General features: G+C 41.7%; 1 protein-coding gene across 7 annotated transcripts in view; it reads right to left on the reverse strand.

The window, feature by feature from the left end:
* The window catches only part of RALGPS1 (Ral GEF with PH domain and SH3 binding motif 1), a 577,572-nt gene that overhangs the window by 83,726 nt on the left and 475,865 nt on the right, over positions 1-17,981 (reverse strand). For all 7 annotated transcript variants that reach the window (XM_089675289.1, XM_089675287.1, XM_089675288.1 and 4 more), the window contains one exon: positions 12,151-12,218. In XM_089675289.1, the coding sequence (XP_089531415.1) occupies positions 12,151-12,218 (68 nt within the window). The remainder of the gene's footprint in view (positions 1-12,150; positions 12,219-17,981) is intronic.

The following is a 17,981-nucleotide window of genomic DNA, read 5'->3' on the forward strand; positions in this document are numbered from 1 at the left end:
AATCTTCAAGGTGTGTTTTGGCAAAGCTCAGTTGTGACTGCATGTGGCCTTTCTTGAGGAGCATCTTTTTTTTTTTTAATTTGCAACCCTCCTATATCTTTGTGGAGAATGTGTGATATTGTTGTCACATGCACACAATGACCACTCTGTCATGTATTCCTGCAACTGCTTTAGAGTTGCTGTAGGCCTCGTGGTAGCCTCTCAGACCAGTTTCCTCCTGGCTCTTTCATGCAGTTTGGTGCAATGTCCTGATCCAAGGAGGGTCTGTATTGTACCAAACACCTTCCACTTCTTAATAATAGACTTCACTGTGCTTCTAGGCATTGATAACGCCTTCGAAATGTTTTTTGGATCCATCTCCTGACCTGTGCCTGTCCACAACTTTCTGCCGGAGATCTTTTGATAGTGCCTTGCCACCCATAGTTGACTGTTTGCTCCAGTTGCACCATCAGGGACTGAAATGCTCCAAGGAAGCTCTTTTCATACTGCTCTAATCAAAATGACCACTGCTGATCACAGTTAAAAGTCAAATGGCTTTATGTGCCATTGAGAAGGTGATTGGCTACACCTGATTGTGTTCACAAGTCATTTTTAGGAGGGGGGTGATCCTTTTTCCAACTCTCCTTTTTCTGAAATGTTGGTAATATATCTTTTACTTGGATGTTATAGATTGCCCTGAGTTAATATAGCTGGATAAAACAATAATTGTGTCTGGCTTTATTTCAGACTGCAAAACAATATATATATATATATATATACACACACATACAGTGCTCAGCATAAATGAGTACACCTCAGCACTCATGCAGCCCCACAGAAGGACACTGCCATTACCAAGTTTCACTGTAGGCACCATGCATTTTTCTTTGTAATCCTCATCTTTGCAACGCTATACAGTTTTGAAGCCATTAGTTCCAAAAACATTTATCTTGGTCTCACCACCCCAGAGTAGAGAGTCCCAGTAGTCGTATTCTTTTCAGCATGAGCCCTGGCCAGTCCTAGGCGGGCTTTTTTATGCATGGGGTTTAGGCAAGGCTTCCTTCGTGGAGGACACCAACGCATGCCATTCCTCTGCAGTGTATGCCGTATTGTGTCATGGAAAACAATTACCCCAGTCTGGCTTTCTACTTCTTTAGCTAACTGCAGTGATTTTCTTCAACCCTTCTCATTAGAAGACGCTCCTGTTGAGGTGTTAACTTCCACGGACGGCCTGTATGTCTCTGTGAGATGGTTGCAGTTCCATCTTTGTTAAATTTTTGTATCAAATTTGCTACAGTATTCTGCCTAAGTAAAGCTTTGCTGATCTTCTTGTAGCCTTCACCTTTCTTGTGCAATTAAATTATTTTCTTTCTCAGGCCTTTTGATATTTCTTTTCCATGGGGTGCCATTGCTGACAGCATGAAATGGGAAGGGGTTTTCTTTGTTAAGTAACACCCTTTTATAATCAACTGTCTGCTGGACACCTGCTTAATGAATAGTTAGACTCACCTGTAGTTGAATTCTTGTTAGGATTTTGCTGTCTAAAATTTAGCTTTGCTCCTAAGGGGTGTATTTATTTTTGCAACATGGTCTTGAATGAATTTGTTAGGAAAAATACTTTTTTGTGTGTGCAAATGAACAAATATTGTTTGCAATCAATGGCCCTCATTTTTGGGAGTATTTTGTAGTATGGTATCCCATAGAAAATGTTGATTCTGAAAGGAAAGTAAAGGTTTTCTGATAAATCTGTTGGTGTGTACTCATTTATGCTGAGCACTGTATAGGTGTGTGTTTCCAGTAAAGGGTTGTGGACAGGGCCTACTCGCCCTGTACATGGGGGTACCACTTCTCATGTATGCACTCACCAATGCCAAGGACCAGGCAGGGCCACGGTTATGTGACTTCAACATTAAGACGTAACCCCGGCTTAGAAGTGATCCGTGCAGCTGTGTAAAAACATGCAACTTCCTCCTGTGAAACACTCAATTCCATATTGCTGCACATCTCGTCTTCCAGGATGTAGCATTTAGAGGGGGACAACGTTGAGCCTGTGTCTTGCTCCACCAGTCCAGCATGTCTCTGCCACCTCTCTCCCGGTGACAGAATAGGGTACTACCATGCACAAAGCACGGACCTCATGCGCGCACTTATATAACTGTTTACTCTACCATACCTGTGGCAAGGTTCATGGGGCCTCCGTACCCTTGGTTCTGTCCTGATTGCTTATGGGGAACCAACCACTAGGGAGGGGATCAGAGCACCAACCCCCTCGCTACCGGAGGACCCATCACCTATGCCTAGTACCAATCTCCGCTGTCTGGCTGCCATTACATTCCCACCAGTTCATGGTTACCCGTAGCAGCTACACACTTCCCACCAACTCCTCTGCTGAGTTACCCTTCGTGATGGCCCTCCATTCCTTCTTCTTAACCCCATATGTGCTTACAGGCCTTGCTCTTCTAGATACGCCATTTACCACCATGAACCCCATTGTAGTAACATCAGAACAGGCATTTGAACTAGTAACAACTTTACTGGACATGATCAACAGTACAGTCCAAAGTGCATAAACAGTCTTTCCTAGCTATCTATCCTCAGGCTGCCTTTGCATACCTTCCCGAGGTAAAGTCCAGGTCTGGAAGAGTCCTGTCCCAGATGGAGTCCCCTGGCGGGTGCTTTGAAAGGTTGCAAGCAGTTACATCTTCATGATCAGCCTCTTGATCTTTTACCCATGTGGCCATGGCAGCCCCTTGAGCACATTTTTCAGAAAAGCCTGGGAAACTGCAGAACCTGAGTTAACCCCTTTTCACCTGGGCAGCCTAGAATACTATCTAGTACAACAGCAACAACTGTAAGCACCTGTTTACAGGGTACTGTTAATGCTACAGCATACAAAAGGCTCAATTCACAATGCTAACACAGGATTAGAATACATATTTTTAAAAAAGTAACAGTTTTAATTAAAGATGAGCCCAATGAAATCTGAGTTAAAGTCGCACAGCTAAAATAACGTTACTAATTGTTGTGTAAAAACTGTGTGCTTCCATCTAACCTTCTGGCCACAGTATGGGGAAGGCCCGTTTTTATTCCAGCATGCTTGTTAAACATTGCATATAGCCAGCTTCACAAGGACATTATTTGACAAGTTTGTGGGGAGAAACTCGAGTGGCCTGCACAGAGCTTTGACCCTTTACCGTAAAAACATCTTTAGGATGAACTGGAACACCAATTGTGAGACATGTGTTCTCAAACCAGTACCAGTACCCAACCTCACAAATGGCCAGAAATTTCTACAGACACACTCTAAAATCTTGTGGAAAGGCTTCCTGGAAGAATACAGGCTATCGTAGGGGGAAGGGGGTTAACGTCATAAAAACACCCATGGTTATGGAATAGGATGTCCAACAAATTTAAAAATTAACCCAACGAAAACAGAGATCTTGAATATTAATATATCAAAGAATGAAAAAGAAAAACTACAAAAAGAATTCCCCTTTATATGGAGAGAAAAAGAGATAAAATATCTAGGAATAAAACTCACTGCCTCATCCAAGCATTTGTATAGATTAAACTATATCTCTTTGATAAATGAGATCAGGGAAGATTTAAAAAGACTAGAAGGAGGAAATCCATCCTGGATAGGACGTATAAACCTAGTCAAAATGGTAATTATGCCTAAAATACTGTATAGATTTCAAATGGTACCAATTAAAATTCCAGAAGCCTTCTTTAAGATAATGAAAAAAATGTTAACAAGATACATATGGAAGAATAAAAAACCTAGAATAGCATATGAAACATTGAGTAGGACTAAAGAGAAAGGGGGATTGGGTCTACCAGATGTCAAGAGATACTATAAAGCAGTGGTTTTAGCAAGAATATATGACTGGACATTTAACCATAAGGGGAAAAGTTGGGTAACAATTGAAAATGATCTTAGTGGCATTAGATTGAGTCAGATGATATGGGTTCCACCACAGTTCAGGGGAAGTAAAGAAAGCACAAGTATCTACACTTTAAATGTCTTTAGGGTATGGGACAATTTACACAAAAACATGAAATGGGAATTTAATTCTATATTAATGCCTCTCACAAATACTGAGTACTTTCCCCCGGGAAAGAATAAGATATCAGGGAGATGGTTTAGAAAGGAGGATACCCAACTGAGAGATGTCTTGGTGGATGGGGAATTGAGATCACTTAAAGATTTAATAGAGAAGAAGGGAGATATTTTTACTAGAATAGATGAGTGGAAATATCATCAATTGAAATGTTTTATTGGAAATCTACCGAAACCCCTGAGACTAAAACAGGAGTGGAATATGTTTGAAAGGTTGTTAGAGACACGGAGGGACGGGAAGCACGGTATTTCAAAAGTGTATAGAATACTCACAGAATTAGACACAAACACAAAGTTAACTTTTATAACAAAATGGGAAAGGGATATGGGTGTTGGGTTTGATGAAGATAGACAGAGAAAGATGTTTAGATTGATACATGATAATGTTAGTATGAGAGAGGTTGAGGTTAATTATAAGTGTGCGACACGATGGCACATCACACCGAGTGTAGAGCACAAAATGAATGGGGAAAATTCAAATATGTGTTGGAGAGGATGTGGAGAGATGGGCACGGTGTTTCACATGTGGTGGGAATGTCCGAAAATCCAGGCTTTTTGGAAGATAATAGTCAAATTGATTGAAGAAATAACTGAAATTGACATAGGGTTAGACCCAACGACGTGCCTCCTACACAATGTGGAGACATCAGTAAATAAATATAAAGATTCAGGTATATGGTACTTCTTGAATGCGGCGAAAGGGTTGATACCCAAGTTTTGGCGGAGATCTGAGGTACCGAAGGAGGAAGACTGGATTAATAGAGTAAACCAGATAGGTAGAATGGAAAGATCATACCATATGCAGGAAGATAGGATGAGAGTTTATTTTAGGAGATGGGAAAAGTGGGAAAGAGCGGGATTGAAAGAGAAATATAGGAAAATATGAACTAGGATGTTAGCAAAAAATTAATAAGCCTCAAGTGATTAGAATGGGCTAGAGTCTGCAGAGGGGGAGGAGGGGGGATGAGGGTGGCAAGGGGGGGTAGTGGGATGGGAAAGAAAAGAGTTTTTAGTAAGGGAAAGATAGAAATGTTATAAATGTCTATTTGTATGAGAATTATTTCCCTTTTTTGGTACTTGTATTAACATGAAAAATTCAATAAATATTTAAATAAAAAAAAAAAAAAAAAAAAAAAAAAGGATGTCCAACAAATTTTTATAAGTTTGATGGTAAGGTGTCCACAAACTAAAGTTGTGGTAAATCACAGAGAGATTAACTAGCTACAAAATAATTTCAACATAGAAAAGGAAGTAATTTTCTAGCCATGTCAACTATTTTAAAGAATCTACCCCATCAATGACCTTTCCAAAGCCTGGGCAGAGGAGTTTAGCCCTTAATATTAATCATGTTCCCTGTAAATGCCCGAATTGAGTGGTAAGAAGGTATCTTTGTATGTCAGCACAGAAGGTGTCAGGGGTACAATATGTTCTGTGTCACCAGTGTGTAGGCTAGCCACTCTACCACCTGTCATAGTATAGTTGATGAAGAATGACAGAATTTGATTATATTCCAGGGGCAGGTTGTGAGTGACAGCTGACCACCTCTGTCCTCCTTTTCCTCTGTATCTGCCATAAATATTGCTCTCTCACACATTAAAAGATTACACACAGAAAAAACTTGAATAGGAAAAATAAAAACCACAAATGCTTACAACTTCTGAAATACGCCACCATAGAACTGTGCTCAATCATCTAGCACTCAGTATACATCTTCCCACTTACCTCCTGAGACTGTAATGCTATCCATGTTATGTGTGTCCCCATCCCCATTCACACCACTGTATGCTATAAGAACAGCACTCTCCTGTCCTAAAACACTCTGCTGCAGGACTCTGCTCCTTCCACTAACTCTTCTCTCCTGAAACACTTTGTGCATCTGCAGGAGTCTGCTCCTTCCACTGCCTAAGTCTTCTCTTGCATGCTGTATGAAATCTCATACAATGCCCACTGCTGGACTGCAGTAGGGGTTTCTCTTTTGGAGAATTCCTTTTATTTCTGGTAGGATTATGATGAATGTAGTTTCTATTTTCGTTAGGAAGGAACATGTGATTACAGTAAGACAGTCCATCCTATTCAGACACTTATCTTTTTGCTAGTGTACTGGAATGGCCTATCTCAATGTCTATAGAGGAGACTGTTGCACAGAAAATGCAATACGTGTTTTAATTAGAGCATTTTTCAAGTTACATGTCCATATTTCCAACAATAATAATCACAACCTGAAAAATGGAGTCAGGAAAATAAAAGATGAAAAGGACAAATACATGTCAAAATTACACAACATGCATGTAAAACACATATCAAAAGTAACACAACACGTTAAAAAAATACTCCAAAAAGGCATTATGCCCTTTGAGGAAAATCCATATGATTTTGCTAATTCAATGGTGTGAACAGACCATAAGACAAGAATGAATGTACAAAGGGAGGCTGAGTTGTCCGTTCTTGAATTCTTCCTGGAGGTGCCATTTATAAATGATCTGGGAGGTAAGAGCAGCTCCTCACACTCCATTAACTGGCTTGTGGTGGGCCAACAGCTTGTTGTCTAGGCTGTGGTCAGCTGTGTCCTGGCTGTGATGGATTAATGATAGGTTTCTAGCTGCCTCAGTGAATCACATGTACCTAAGCGGAACCATCCACACATTGTTATTTTAAATAAAGACCGGTTACTGAGCTCCCAACCAATTCTAAGATGTCAGATGGCTCATAAACAGGCACTTGGTTTTTAAGCTCTCTTTGCTTAGTTACATTGAATATATAAATTATATTCATAATATTCATACAGCTTGATATCATTCCTCTGTACAGTTCTTGAGTTATTTCAGGTATTGTTCTTACGTCTTTGCTCCTTGCTCTCTTCCATACTGACTTCCTCTTTGTAACATATCCAAAGCCACAATGTCAGTGGGCCCACCACCAATGATGTCACAGAAAATACAGATACTATACCATACTACCATTCTTAATGCATCAACAGATAATTATCACACCTCCAATCCAACTGCACGAGCCAAGGAAGGAGGTAAAATAATTTCTCAAAGCTAAACTCCTGGAAAACTAAAAGTCCTTCCTTGCAGTGGAGCTGCATCCACACTGTGTGGGTTAACTGCTCATTTATGTTGAGGACTAGGTACAGCAGGTTTTCCTCCTCTCCCACTGGCTTCTCCAAGCTGTTAGACCATCCCGGCAGCTTTTTTTTCCTGCGCTCCAGCAGTCTAAGGGCCTCTGACATCAGTAAGACCAATTCAGGGCCCATAGACCTGCACTGGACGCCAAAGAACAGTCGACTGTTGAAGCACCATCTGTTGTAGAAGTGGAGGATCAGGTAAGTAAAAGTGCTTTTACACCCCGTTTTACAACACCTGTTTTATTGCAGTCTGGGCCCATTAAGGAGATTCACCCTCTCTATTTGTCTTGTTTACCATTATCATCGAAAGTGAAAGTAAAAGAAAACCACAAATTTTGGGTTGTCTCTAGAAAAATTATAGAGGAGAAATTTTTAAATGGAGGCACCAGTGCTGGTGACCAAGGGTTCTAAAGGAATTCCCTTAATTTGATTTTCCCTAACTTCCTCTTCTGGCTACAGGACAGGAAGTAAAGGTACATCTCCCCAAATGGGACATATATGGCAAAATAAAATGACAAGGGTTATAAGCCTCCCTTACGCTTTCCAAAATGAAAACAAAAGTTTTGCCTGTAGTTCTACTTTAACTCTTGCAGATTGGGAGCAGCCCCACTGCAAGGGAACATGTTTAGCTGTCCTGGAGATGGGCTATAAAGAACAAAGAGCTAACTTATCTACTAACATTTCACAGGAACTAGATAAAACAAGAATATGTCCAATATATTACTGGGTGCTAAAGAAAGAACTGGACTTTAAAAACGTTGCCCAGAAAAAGACAGGTAGAGGGCAAAGGACTAGTCACCAGTATTGCCTGTGGTCTCCCTTCAGCTGATATTTTCTCAATTACTGATTTTTCACGCTTTGTTCTGTGCTGTGCCTCTGTGTAAGCATGGTCATCTTTGGTAGAGGCAAGGCTTTGCTTGCCTCCAGCAAGGCGAAGAGGGACAACACAGTAGTAGCCTCACCAAATCTCAACTTGAATCACCTTAGACTAGCAGTCAGAGGCAGCAGTGGCATAATACCTAGGCACTCACATACCAAAATGTGCAACGCTAATTTTCAGAAGGAATTCCAGAAAAAGGGAATTCTGCCTCAAAATTCAATACACACAGCTGAATTATCTACAATATTTTTACACAGAGCGTCTTTGCTGAAAAAACTTCAATTGGAGTCATGTGAGGTGCTGTGACTTTACCTACACCATCACAATGTTTGAACCCTCCAATGCAAACAACTGTAGGTGAACCTACACTTTACTTGCACAGCACCTTTGGGGTAAAGATTTAATAAAATTCAACCCCCCCGAATCCCACACAATTTGTGTCACCTTTTAAGCCCTGTATTGTTAGTTTCAGCAGTTTTGTACTTTTGACCCAAGAAAGTTCTGAACGCAAGGACAGATAGTGTTGATTTAGTGAAAATAAATCTTAAAAAAATTTCAAGCTGATACAGAATTATGAGCATTGCTCAACTCGCCAGTGATGAAAACATTTAAAATACTTTGCTAATCGGACAATGGCCCCAAGTGACCAAGATTTAAGAGAATGGCTTTGCTACAAGTATCTGCCCTCTGGAATGAAAATATGTGAACACGGCTAACGATTCCTGTTCCAAGGACATGGTCTTAAAGGTCAGTGTTATAAATTAATCGCTTTATTCACATTCATTTCATTAATATGCATCATTTAACTCTTCTAAAATCCACATTTTCAATTTATTTACATGGGCTATTTAAAGAGGGTACTCCACACAAATATATTTCAGCTACAGACAGATTGAATAATCCACTGGCTTTGTTTTTCTCTACTGCAGTAGCCATCCCACTTGCATTTTACCTATTGTGCATTATAAAGTATACAACGGGGGTCTCCAAACATTCTAAATTAAGGCCAGTTTACTGTCCATGAGACCTTAGGAGGGCCAGACTGTGGCCAGTGGGAGTAGAAAATGCCCCAGTGCCAGAGGGAGTAGACAATGTTTCAGGATTGGTTTCATTTGGAGGAATTGTGCCCCATTATTGGGAAAGTGGGAGATTCAATGCCCTGTCGCTGGTGTCAGTGGGGTGGACTAGTGCCCCATCATTGTGCAGAGGGAGGAATAGTGCTCCATCATTGGTGTCAATGGAAGGAATAGTGCCCCATTGTTTGTGCCTGTGGAAGGAAAAATGTCCCATTACTGGTGTCAGTGGAAGGAATACTGCCCCATCATCATTGTTGCCAGTGGAAGGAAAAATGTATTATTACTGGTGTCAGTGAAGGGAAGAGTGCCCCATCATTTGTGCCAATGGAAGGAAAAATGCATCACTGATGTCAGTAAAGGAGTAGGGCTCCGTCATTGTGTCAGTGGAAAGAATGAGCCCCATCACTGGTGTCTGTGGGAGGAATAGTGCTTCGTATCCGTGTGAGGAACAGTGCCCCAAAGGCTGTGTACATGCAAGTAAAGGGCTGCATTTGGCCTATGGGCCACAGTTTGGAAACCACTGCTCTAGAGAGGTACAGTGCACACAGGGAAGTCTGAAGATGGCATGCTGTACTATAAACTGGAATTCTAACCAATATAGCAGGACTTTCCCTCATGTACGAGTCCTGTCACTGGGAAAAGAAAATTAGGGGAAATATCTCCACAAATGGCAATACAGACTAGAATAAAAACCTGTCACGGGTTTCCCTGTTAATCCCCGCTCACTTAACAACAGACATAATTCTAGATGTAGGATCATGTAAGCAATGAGAGACTTTAAAAATTTGACATTTAACAGCCGTAACATTTGAGGTCAGCCACAAAAAAAAACAAAACAAAAAAAAACTCACATTAAAACCAGAAAGCTGGCACCACTAATAATATCATTATGAAGGATATAAAGTAGGCCATGTAAGCAGCTTTACATAATGTTATAGGAAGCTTCCAACCAAAGTGAGAGGAAAATCTTTTTTGCTACATACACTGTGTCTATTGTGAAAGAGAAGCAAAGCCGTGATCAGCATTGGGACTCCCGAGTCTCTGACCACATTCATAATCTTTATGGGTTTCTTCATTGTCTATAATCTTACATTTTCTACTAAGAAGAAAATCAGTAAGGGGAGGAAAAAAGGAAATGAAAAGCATAAATGCAAAGAAGAAAATGGTATTGGCTAATTCCCCTTGTAAAACACCTACATCATCCTTTAAACTGCCCATCTGCATAACGTTGGATTTTGGGTTTAATACTACTTTACGCAATGTAATGTTTAAAGTGTTACTAAACCCACAACAGTAAAATCTGTCTGTATATTCAGTATAGCATTATTGTAATACTCAGTGTTGAACCTAAGGGGTTAATCCCCCACATTGTGTAAAAAGGATGTTTGATCCTCTCTTCTATGATCCTCCCCTTCTTCCAGTGTCTCCTAAATATTTCCTTTTAGAACAGAGGCTCAGGAGCAGGCTGTACATGCTCAGTTTGGTGTGCATTGCTAGTTTTTTTTCTTGGGAGAGTGCATGTGATCAGCACAGGGTCAATCAGCACTCTCCAGACAATGGTCCGGGGTCCTGCATCCTCCTACAGGAGAATGAAAACTCCTCCTACAAGCTGTAACTAGTGCTTTGTTGGACACTGGTAAAAGTCACAAGACTGTTCTAACTGCTGATGAGAAAAGGTATTTAGCGGTTTATATCTACTAAAATAATTGCACTTCCATGTTCTGTGTACTGTGGGACACCAGATATAGTGAATGCAGGGTCCTGGGTTTAGTAACACTTTAATGTCAATTAGTTAATTTTGAGCCCTGCTATAACCTAAAGTGTTAGTTCACCTTTTCAGAAAAAATTAAAAGGTGAACTAATAGCATACACCCTTTCCACCCCCCCATTCTCCACAATTACTTGCAATGTACTTCTTGGACTGTATAGCTTTAAGTGCCCCCGCAGCCTGTCCAGTGATCTGGGAATTTGAAATCCCTGCTCTTCTCCCTCTTTTCTGTGCTGCGCTGCTGGGACAGATCAGAGAAATGGATCTGTGCTGGAGCTGACCATTCAGAATCGCTCTGATCCATCCCAGAAAAGCTGCACAGAGAAGACTGGAAGAGCTGGGATTTCAAATCCCTGGACTGCTGAACCTGCTGCATGGGCAATGATAGCTCAGCACCCCTAGAGGTAAGTACAGCAAGGACCAGGAGGTGGGAAGGGTGTATAGTGTTAGTTCTCCTTTTCATTTTTTCTGAAAAAACAAACTGACAAAAATGCCAATGTGACACGCATCCTTGTATTTCCACCCATGTCACGTTCAGAGTAAACAAACTCCTCACACCCCCACTCCCAGTCCGGGAAGATTTTATTTGGGATTAACACAGCCCACAAAGTTTCCACCAAACCATCTAAAGTTCCTTTGTTTTGCCGAAAAAAAGTGACTACACATGTGCAGTAAATCTGTAAAAAAGATCGGCTTCTTTGCCCGTACCATAAAAATGCTTTTATTTGGTTTCAGCGGCTGGAACACAAGAAACAACCCGTACATATGGAAAGTCTAATATTTGTGAACAAAGTCTGCATTCTTCTGTTGTGTCACTCACGTCAAGCCAGCAGAATACGTACATATGTCGGATTGTATAACATGAAGGCCCCAGGCTGTTAATTCATTTAGAATGTTTTTGTTTTAGAACTATACATTGCCTTTCTAGTCGAAGCTGTTGATTTCTTATTTCAAACAATTTGTTCTCCATCCAGATGGTTATCTGGTCACAAACCTTCTAAGGGTTTTTTCACATAATATTCACACAACTTTCACCCACAATTTGTGCATTTTTCTAACTGGATTCAACTGGAAAATGTGTCAATCCTCAGTAACAGTTGTGTAAATCTTGCTGGAACATTTGTAAATAGACCCCCAAATTTTGTATATGCTAAAGTTTAACAGTTACTTAAAAAATGATATTATTAATCCACTGCATACCTGCAATATCTTCCTTTGAGGAGACTAGGCGAGGTGAGCTGTTTCCGGGCTCAATCCTTAAAGATAATCTGGAAAAAAAAAAGATTTGAAACTCAATAAATAAATACTAAGCCACGAAACAAAGTCATTAAAAAAATGATCATTGAATATTTCAGTAAGTATTGAAAAGCAGTTCAAAGCAAAGAGTGAAAACAAATCGGTGAGATAATATTGTTATCCAGCAAACATTGTGCCTAAATAAAAATCACTCAGGTCACCTTGATCTGAGTTCTCTGTAGTCCAATGTAATTTATTTATACCCTTTAACCACTTGCCTACCGGGCACTTTCACCTCCTTCCTTACCAGGCCAATTTTCAGCTTTCAGTGCTGTTGCATTTTGAATGACAATTGCGTGGTCATGCAACACTGTGCCTAAACCAAATTTTTATCATTTTTTTGAGACAGAGTTTTCTTTTGGTGGTATTTAATCACCACTGGGGTTTTTATTTTTTGCAAACAAAGTAAGAATTACAAAATTTTCTTAGTTTCTGTTATAAAATTTTGTAAACAAGTAATTTTTCTCCTTCACTGATGTGTGCTGTTGAGGCTGCACTGATAGGCATTGATAGATGGCACTGATGGGTACTGAAAGGCAACAATGATGGGCACTGATAGACTGCATAGACAGGCGGTTCTGATGGGCATTGACAGGCATAACTGACGGGCACTAATGTGTGGCACTGATAGGCAGCACTGATTGGCACAGATGATAGACTGCACTGATGAGGACGCACTGATAGGCGGCACTGATGGGCCTTGACAGGCATCACAGGCAGTGAAAGGCAGCTCTGATGGGCACTGATATTTGGCACTGATGGGCACTGAAAGCAGCACTGGTGAGGCTGCACTGATAATAAGTGCCCTGATCATCAGTGTAGATGTCCCCTCTGAGGAATGCTGCTTGCCAGCTCTCCTCTCCTCACGCGCTGTCAGCGTGAGGAGAGGACTGCCAATAACCGGCATTTCCCGTTTACATGTAATCAGCTGTGATTGGACACATATGATCACATGGTATAACCTATGTCATGGTCTCTATACCGCGATCAGTGATCTGCTGTGTGCTAGGGACACAGCGCATCACCGATCACCGCGCCCCAGGGGGCTCACATGAGCAGCTAGACTGGGAGGACATTATATGACGTCCTCCCAGAACAAGAGAGCTCCTGCCTGTCCATCATTTCCCTCTACGGCGGGCAGGAGATGATTAAAGGGATATTTAGAAAATAATTAAACTATTTGTGAATCCTCACCTTGTAAAACAACCCATTCAATTTAAAATAGAATTGAAAGGCAAAACATTTGTGTATAGGCAAAGGCAAAACCCATTATATACACCTTTTTCTCCATCTGTTCTCGGCTGCATAGAGAGCTAGGCGTGGAGAAACAGCAGCATGCTGATCTGATCAGTGAATGGCTGTGCACAAGAAGGTGGGTGGTGGAGGGGGGGGGGGGTGTCAGCAGAAGTCTGATTATTTGAGGGGAGCAGGCTGAGTTCCCAGCACAACTAGAAAACTGACCATGCTGTGCTCTCCTACCTAGTGTGGTCAGTTTTTAATAGGAAAGCAGAGGGACTGCCAGGAACACCAGGGATTTCACACAAAGAAAGTAATACAAAGAGAACAGGATACATTTTCATACAAGCACATGGTACAGCAGGCACATATCAGGAATATGAAATTTTAGTTTGACACAGGGGCGGCGCCAGGTGGATGCTTGGAAGTGTTATAGCACCCCAATCTTTGCAACCAGGGCTGCCCATAGACTATAGGCAGTTGTCCGCTGCCAGATCAGGCTCCATCCGGTTGCTGGGAGAACCTGCAGGAGCTGCCTCTTTCTTTGCCCGGCGATCAGCCTCCTATGACTGGCAGCCCATAGAGACTCTCTCTCTCTCTGTCTGTGGCATCTCTACGGCTGATCGAGATTGGTGGGTGGGGAGGAGGTGTGGCCAACAACTCCCACATACACAGGTGGCTGCTCTACTGAAAATGGGAGAGGACAGGAAGGAGGTGCAGAGATGGCAGCCTGGGAGTTTCCATCCATGTGGTAAGTGACTGAGGAGAGACTTTTCCTCTGAACAAATTCCCTCCATCTGTAATGCTTCAGCTCCCTACCCTGCTTCGTAGACTGCACACAAACAGCTTGGAAGGGAACTGCTTCCAGCTGTGCCACTCCATGGTGCTCCCACTTCATGCTGCCCCCACTGCATACTGTCCCCAACGGATACTGCTCACTGCCCCCTATGCACACTGCCCCAACTAGATACTACACATTGCCCCCACTGCATATTACTCACTGCCCCCACTGCATACTGCTCACTGAACCCACTGCATAATGCTCCCACCACATATTGCTCACTACCACCAATGCATGCTGCCCCACTGCATACTGCTCACTGTCCCACTGCATACAGCTCACTGACCCAACTGCATACTGCCCCCACTCTAAACTGCTCCCTGCCCCCCAGTCCATACTGCCCAACTACACATTGCCCCCCCTGCACACTTCCCCCACTACATACTGCTCCACTACATACTACTCATTGCCCTCGCTGCATACAGCCCCACTGCATACTGCTCACTGAACCCACTGCATACTGCCCCGACTACATACTTCTCACTTCCAGCACTGCATACCGCCCCACTACATACTGCTCACTGTCCCCACTGCATACTGGCTCCATAACATACTGCTCACTGCCCCCACTGCATACTGCCCGTTACATACTGCTCACTGCCCCACTATATACTGGACCAACGCATACTGCTCACTGCTCCCTTTACATACTGTTCACTGCCCCACTGCATACTGAAGGGGGCACACTGACTGCTATACTCCTGGAGGGTAATTATTTAATGTTGGGGTTAATTACTGTGTAATTATGGGGTTAATAATGCACATTCCTGGGGTTTAATTTCGGTGCTGGGAGTTACTATACCATGCTGGGGTTTAATAGTGTGCTTTGCTGGAAGTTAATTGTTGCGCTATGCTAAAGGGTTAAATATTGTGCAGTGTTGGAGGTTAATTGTTGTGCAGTGCTGTGGGTATATTATTTTGCCATGCTGTTGGTTAAATATTGTGCTGTGCTGGAGGTTAATTATTGTTCTGTGCTTGGGGCTAAATTATTGTTGTTCCATGCCGGAAGTTATCTATGCTATTCTGGACTTTACGCTTGCTGGGGTTATTGTTGACCATGACGTGATGATGGGCATTATTGTTAGTCCCATTTCCAATCTTGCCCCAAAATCCTATTTTGTTTATACAATGGAATAGACCATGAAAAAACACCCACTTTTGGCCACACCCACCTTTTGGCCAAGCCCACAAGAGAGCAGCAGGCAGGGCGCTAAGTGCATCATATTAGCACCCCTACTTATACTTTCAGCACCCTCACAGCACCCCCAAAAATATTGTTTGGAGCTGCCCCTTGGTTGACATATTCTTTAAGTAAAACAGGTTCTTTATTGTTTTATATATGCTATGGAAATAGCAAGTACATTGATTCTTCAGAATTCTTTAAGTAACTCAACTCCTTGAAATGTCTGTAGAAAGAGGGGAGAGGAGTAGATTATAGTACCATAAACCACTTATAACCCATGAGAATTGCTTGGAATTTGTGCCATTCTCAGCTGTGCATGGATAAATTGCAGTACATTATACATAGCAGTACAAGACAAAGATACACCCTAAGGATTACTATTTTGAGGCAAGAAAATTCCATGTGTTATAAAGATGTGTCCAAAAAAAGTGCAAGAGGATGAAAGATGGATCTACAACAGGGGCAAGTTATTGGTTCTATTGCACAGAAAGGCGTAATCATATTATACAACACAGTTTTTTTATATTTCATCCACTGCTCTAGCACCCTGCCAGTATATAACATGACTCGACCACTTGTATAGGGTGCCTATGCTTTATACAAAATAACTGTTGCATGTACAGTATGTCAAACCACTGCAAATCGTTTGACCAACAAGAGTAAAGAATTGGGCTAGATCAGTTACCGACTACCTCATAATAGTTTCTGCAACTGGCCTAACATTTCAAGGCTCTCTGAGAATGTTTTTAAAAATCTGGATGGTAACAAAACAGTAGGTGATGCACTGTGAGAATGAGAACGCTAGCTCAACAACACTTATCCTCAGCCGCATGGCCTTGTAACAGGGATTGTTGTATTGACAAAGCATAACTAGTAAATTCCAAACAATTTTATAGACTATGAGTGTCTCTATGATCAGTAAAATGGCCATCATTTGCTGGATCCAATGACCTCTGCACATTCATGAAGTCCAAGAGCAGAAGAGTGTCAGCATAGTACAGAAACAAAGCTTTCAGCTGTTCCTCTTTTTAAGCTGTGTTGGTGTGTGTATAGTCGGAGCTCGCAGCCATTGGCTGCGAGTGCTGTTGAGATGTCACTTGGCAGATTGTTTCAAGCATGCCCGTTCTACAGAACACGGACATTCAGCTATCTTCTGTCAGACATGCTGCTATACAAACGGGTCGAATGTCGGTCCACAGGGCCATATGGCCTCATTAGAATACACATGGATGTGGCTTTCCAAGCATAGCACATCCCAGTAGCAAATCCTTCAGTAATATGAAATTCAATGAGGCTACGCAACACAGCAGGGATGATTTACTAAAATTGGAGCATGCAAAATCTGGTGCAGATCTGCACAGAAATCAGCTTCCAGGTTTTATTGTCAAGCTGAAGTTAGAAACATAGCAAAGTGACGGCAGAAAAAGACTGAGAGGTCCATCGAGTCTGCCCATTTGTTTTGCGTTTTTTTTTTTAGGGGGGGGGGTGTTGTGTGTTTTTTTTTTTGTTTCTTTGAGGGGGTGGGGGTTGTTAACTTTTTTGTCTGAGTATAGATGTATGCTTGTCATAAGCATGTTTGAAGCTGTTTACTGTTGACTGGCTCACTGCCTCTGCTGGAAGTTTATTCCAAGCATAAACTACTCTTTCAGTAAAATAGTACTTTCTGAGATTAGTTTTGAACTTTCCTCCAGTTAGTTTAGAGTCATGTCTCCATGTTCTTGATTTTGGTTTCCTGTTGAAAATACTGCCCTCCTGAACCTTATTCACTCCCTTGATGTATTTCATGGTTTCAATCATGTCTCCCCTTTCCCTTCTTTCCTCCAGACTGTACATGTTAAGTTCCTGAAGTCACTGTTGATGTGTTTTATCCCCCAGACCTTTCACCATTTTTGTTACCCGTCTCTGGACTATTTTATCAATATCTTTTTTTGTAAGTGTGGTCTCCAGAACTGGACACAGTATTCTAAAAGAGGTCTAACTAAAGATCTATATAGGGGAATCAAGACCTCCTTCCTCCTGCTGGTGACCCCTCTAGTGATCCTAGAATCCTATTCACTCTCCCCACTGCCTACCCAAACTGTTTGCTCATTTTGCAATCATCTGAAATAAGTACCCCAAGTCCTCTTCCTCTGAGGTGCTGGCCAACAATGTACCCCCAATGTTGTACTCACTCAAGGGATTATTTTTCCCTAGGTGCATTATTTTACATTTAGAAAAATTGAACTGCAATTTCCACTTTTTTGACCAATCTTCCAATGCCAAATCATGCTCCATGTTACAGACACCTCCAGGGATATCAACCCTATGACACACCTTTGTGTCATCAGCAAAATGACATTCCTTACCCAACAAACCTTTAGTTATATCACTTATATATAGATTAAACAATACAGGACCTGGTACAGAGCCTTGCGGTACACCACTAGTGACTAGTCTCTGTTCCGAGTGAACCTCATTTACAGCCACACTCTGGTA

This window comes from Staurois parvus, unplaced genomic scaffold (genome assembly GCF_062004578.1).
Source record: "Staurois parvus isolate SC_StPar_1 unplaced genomic scaffold, SC_StPar_1.0 ptg000154l, whole genome shotgun sequence".
In the NCBI taxonomy this organism is placed as follows: Eukaryota; Metazoa; Chordata; class Amphibia; order Anura; family Ranidae; genus Staurois; species Staurois parvus.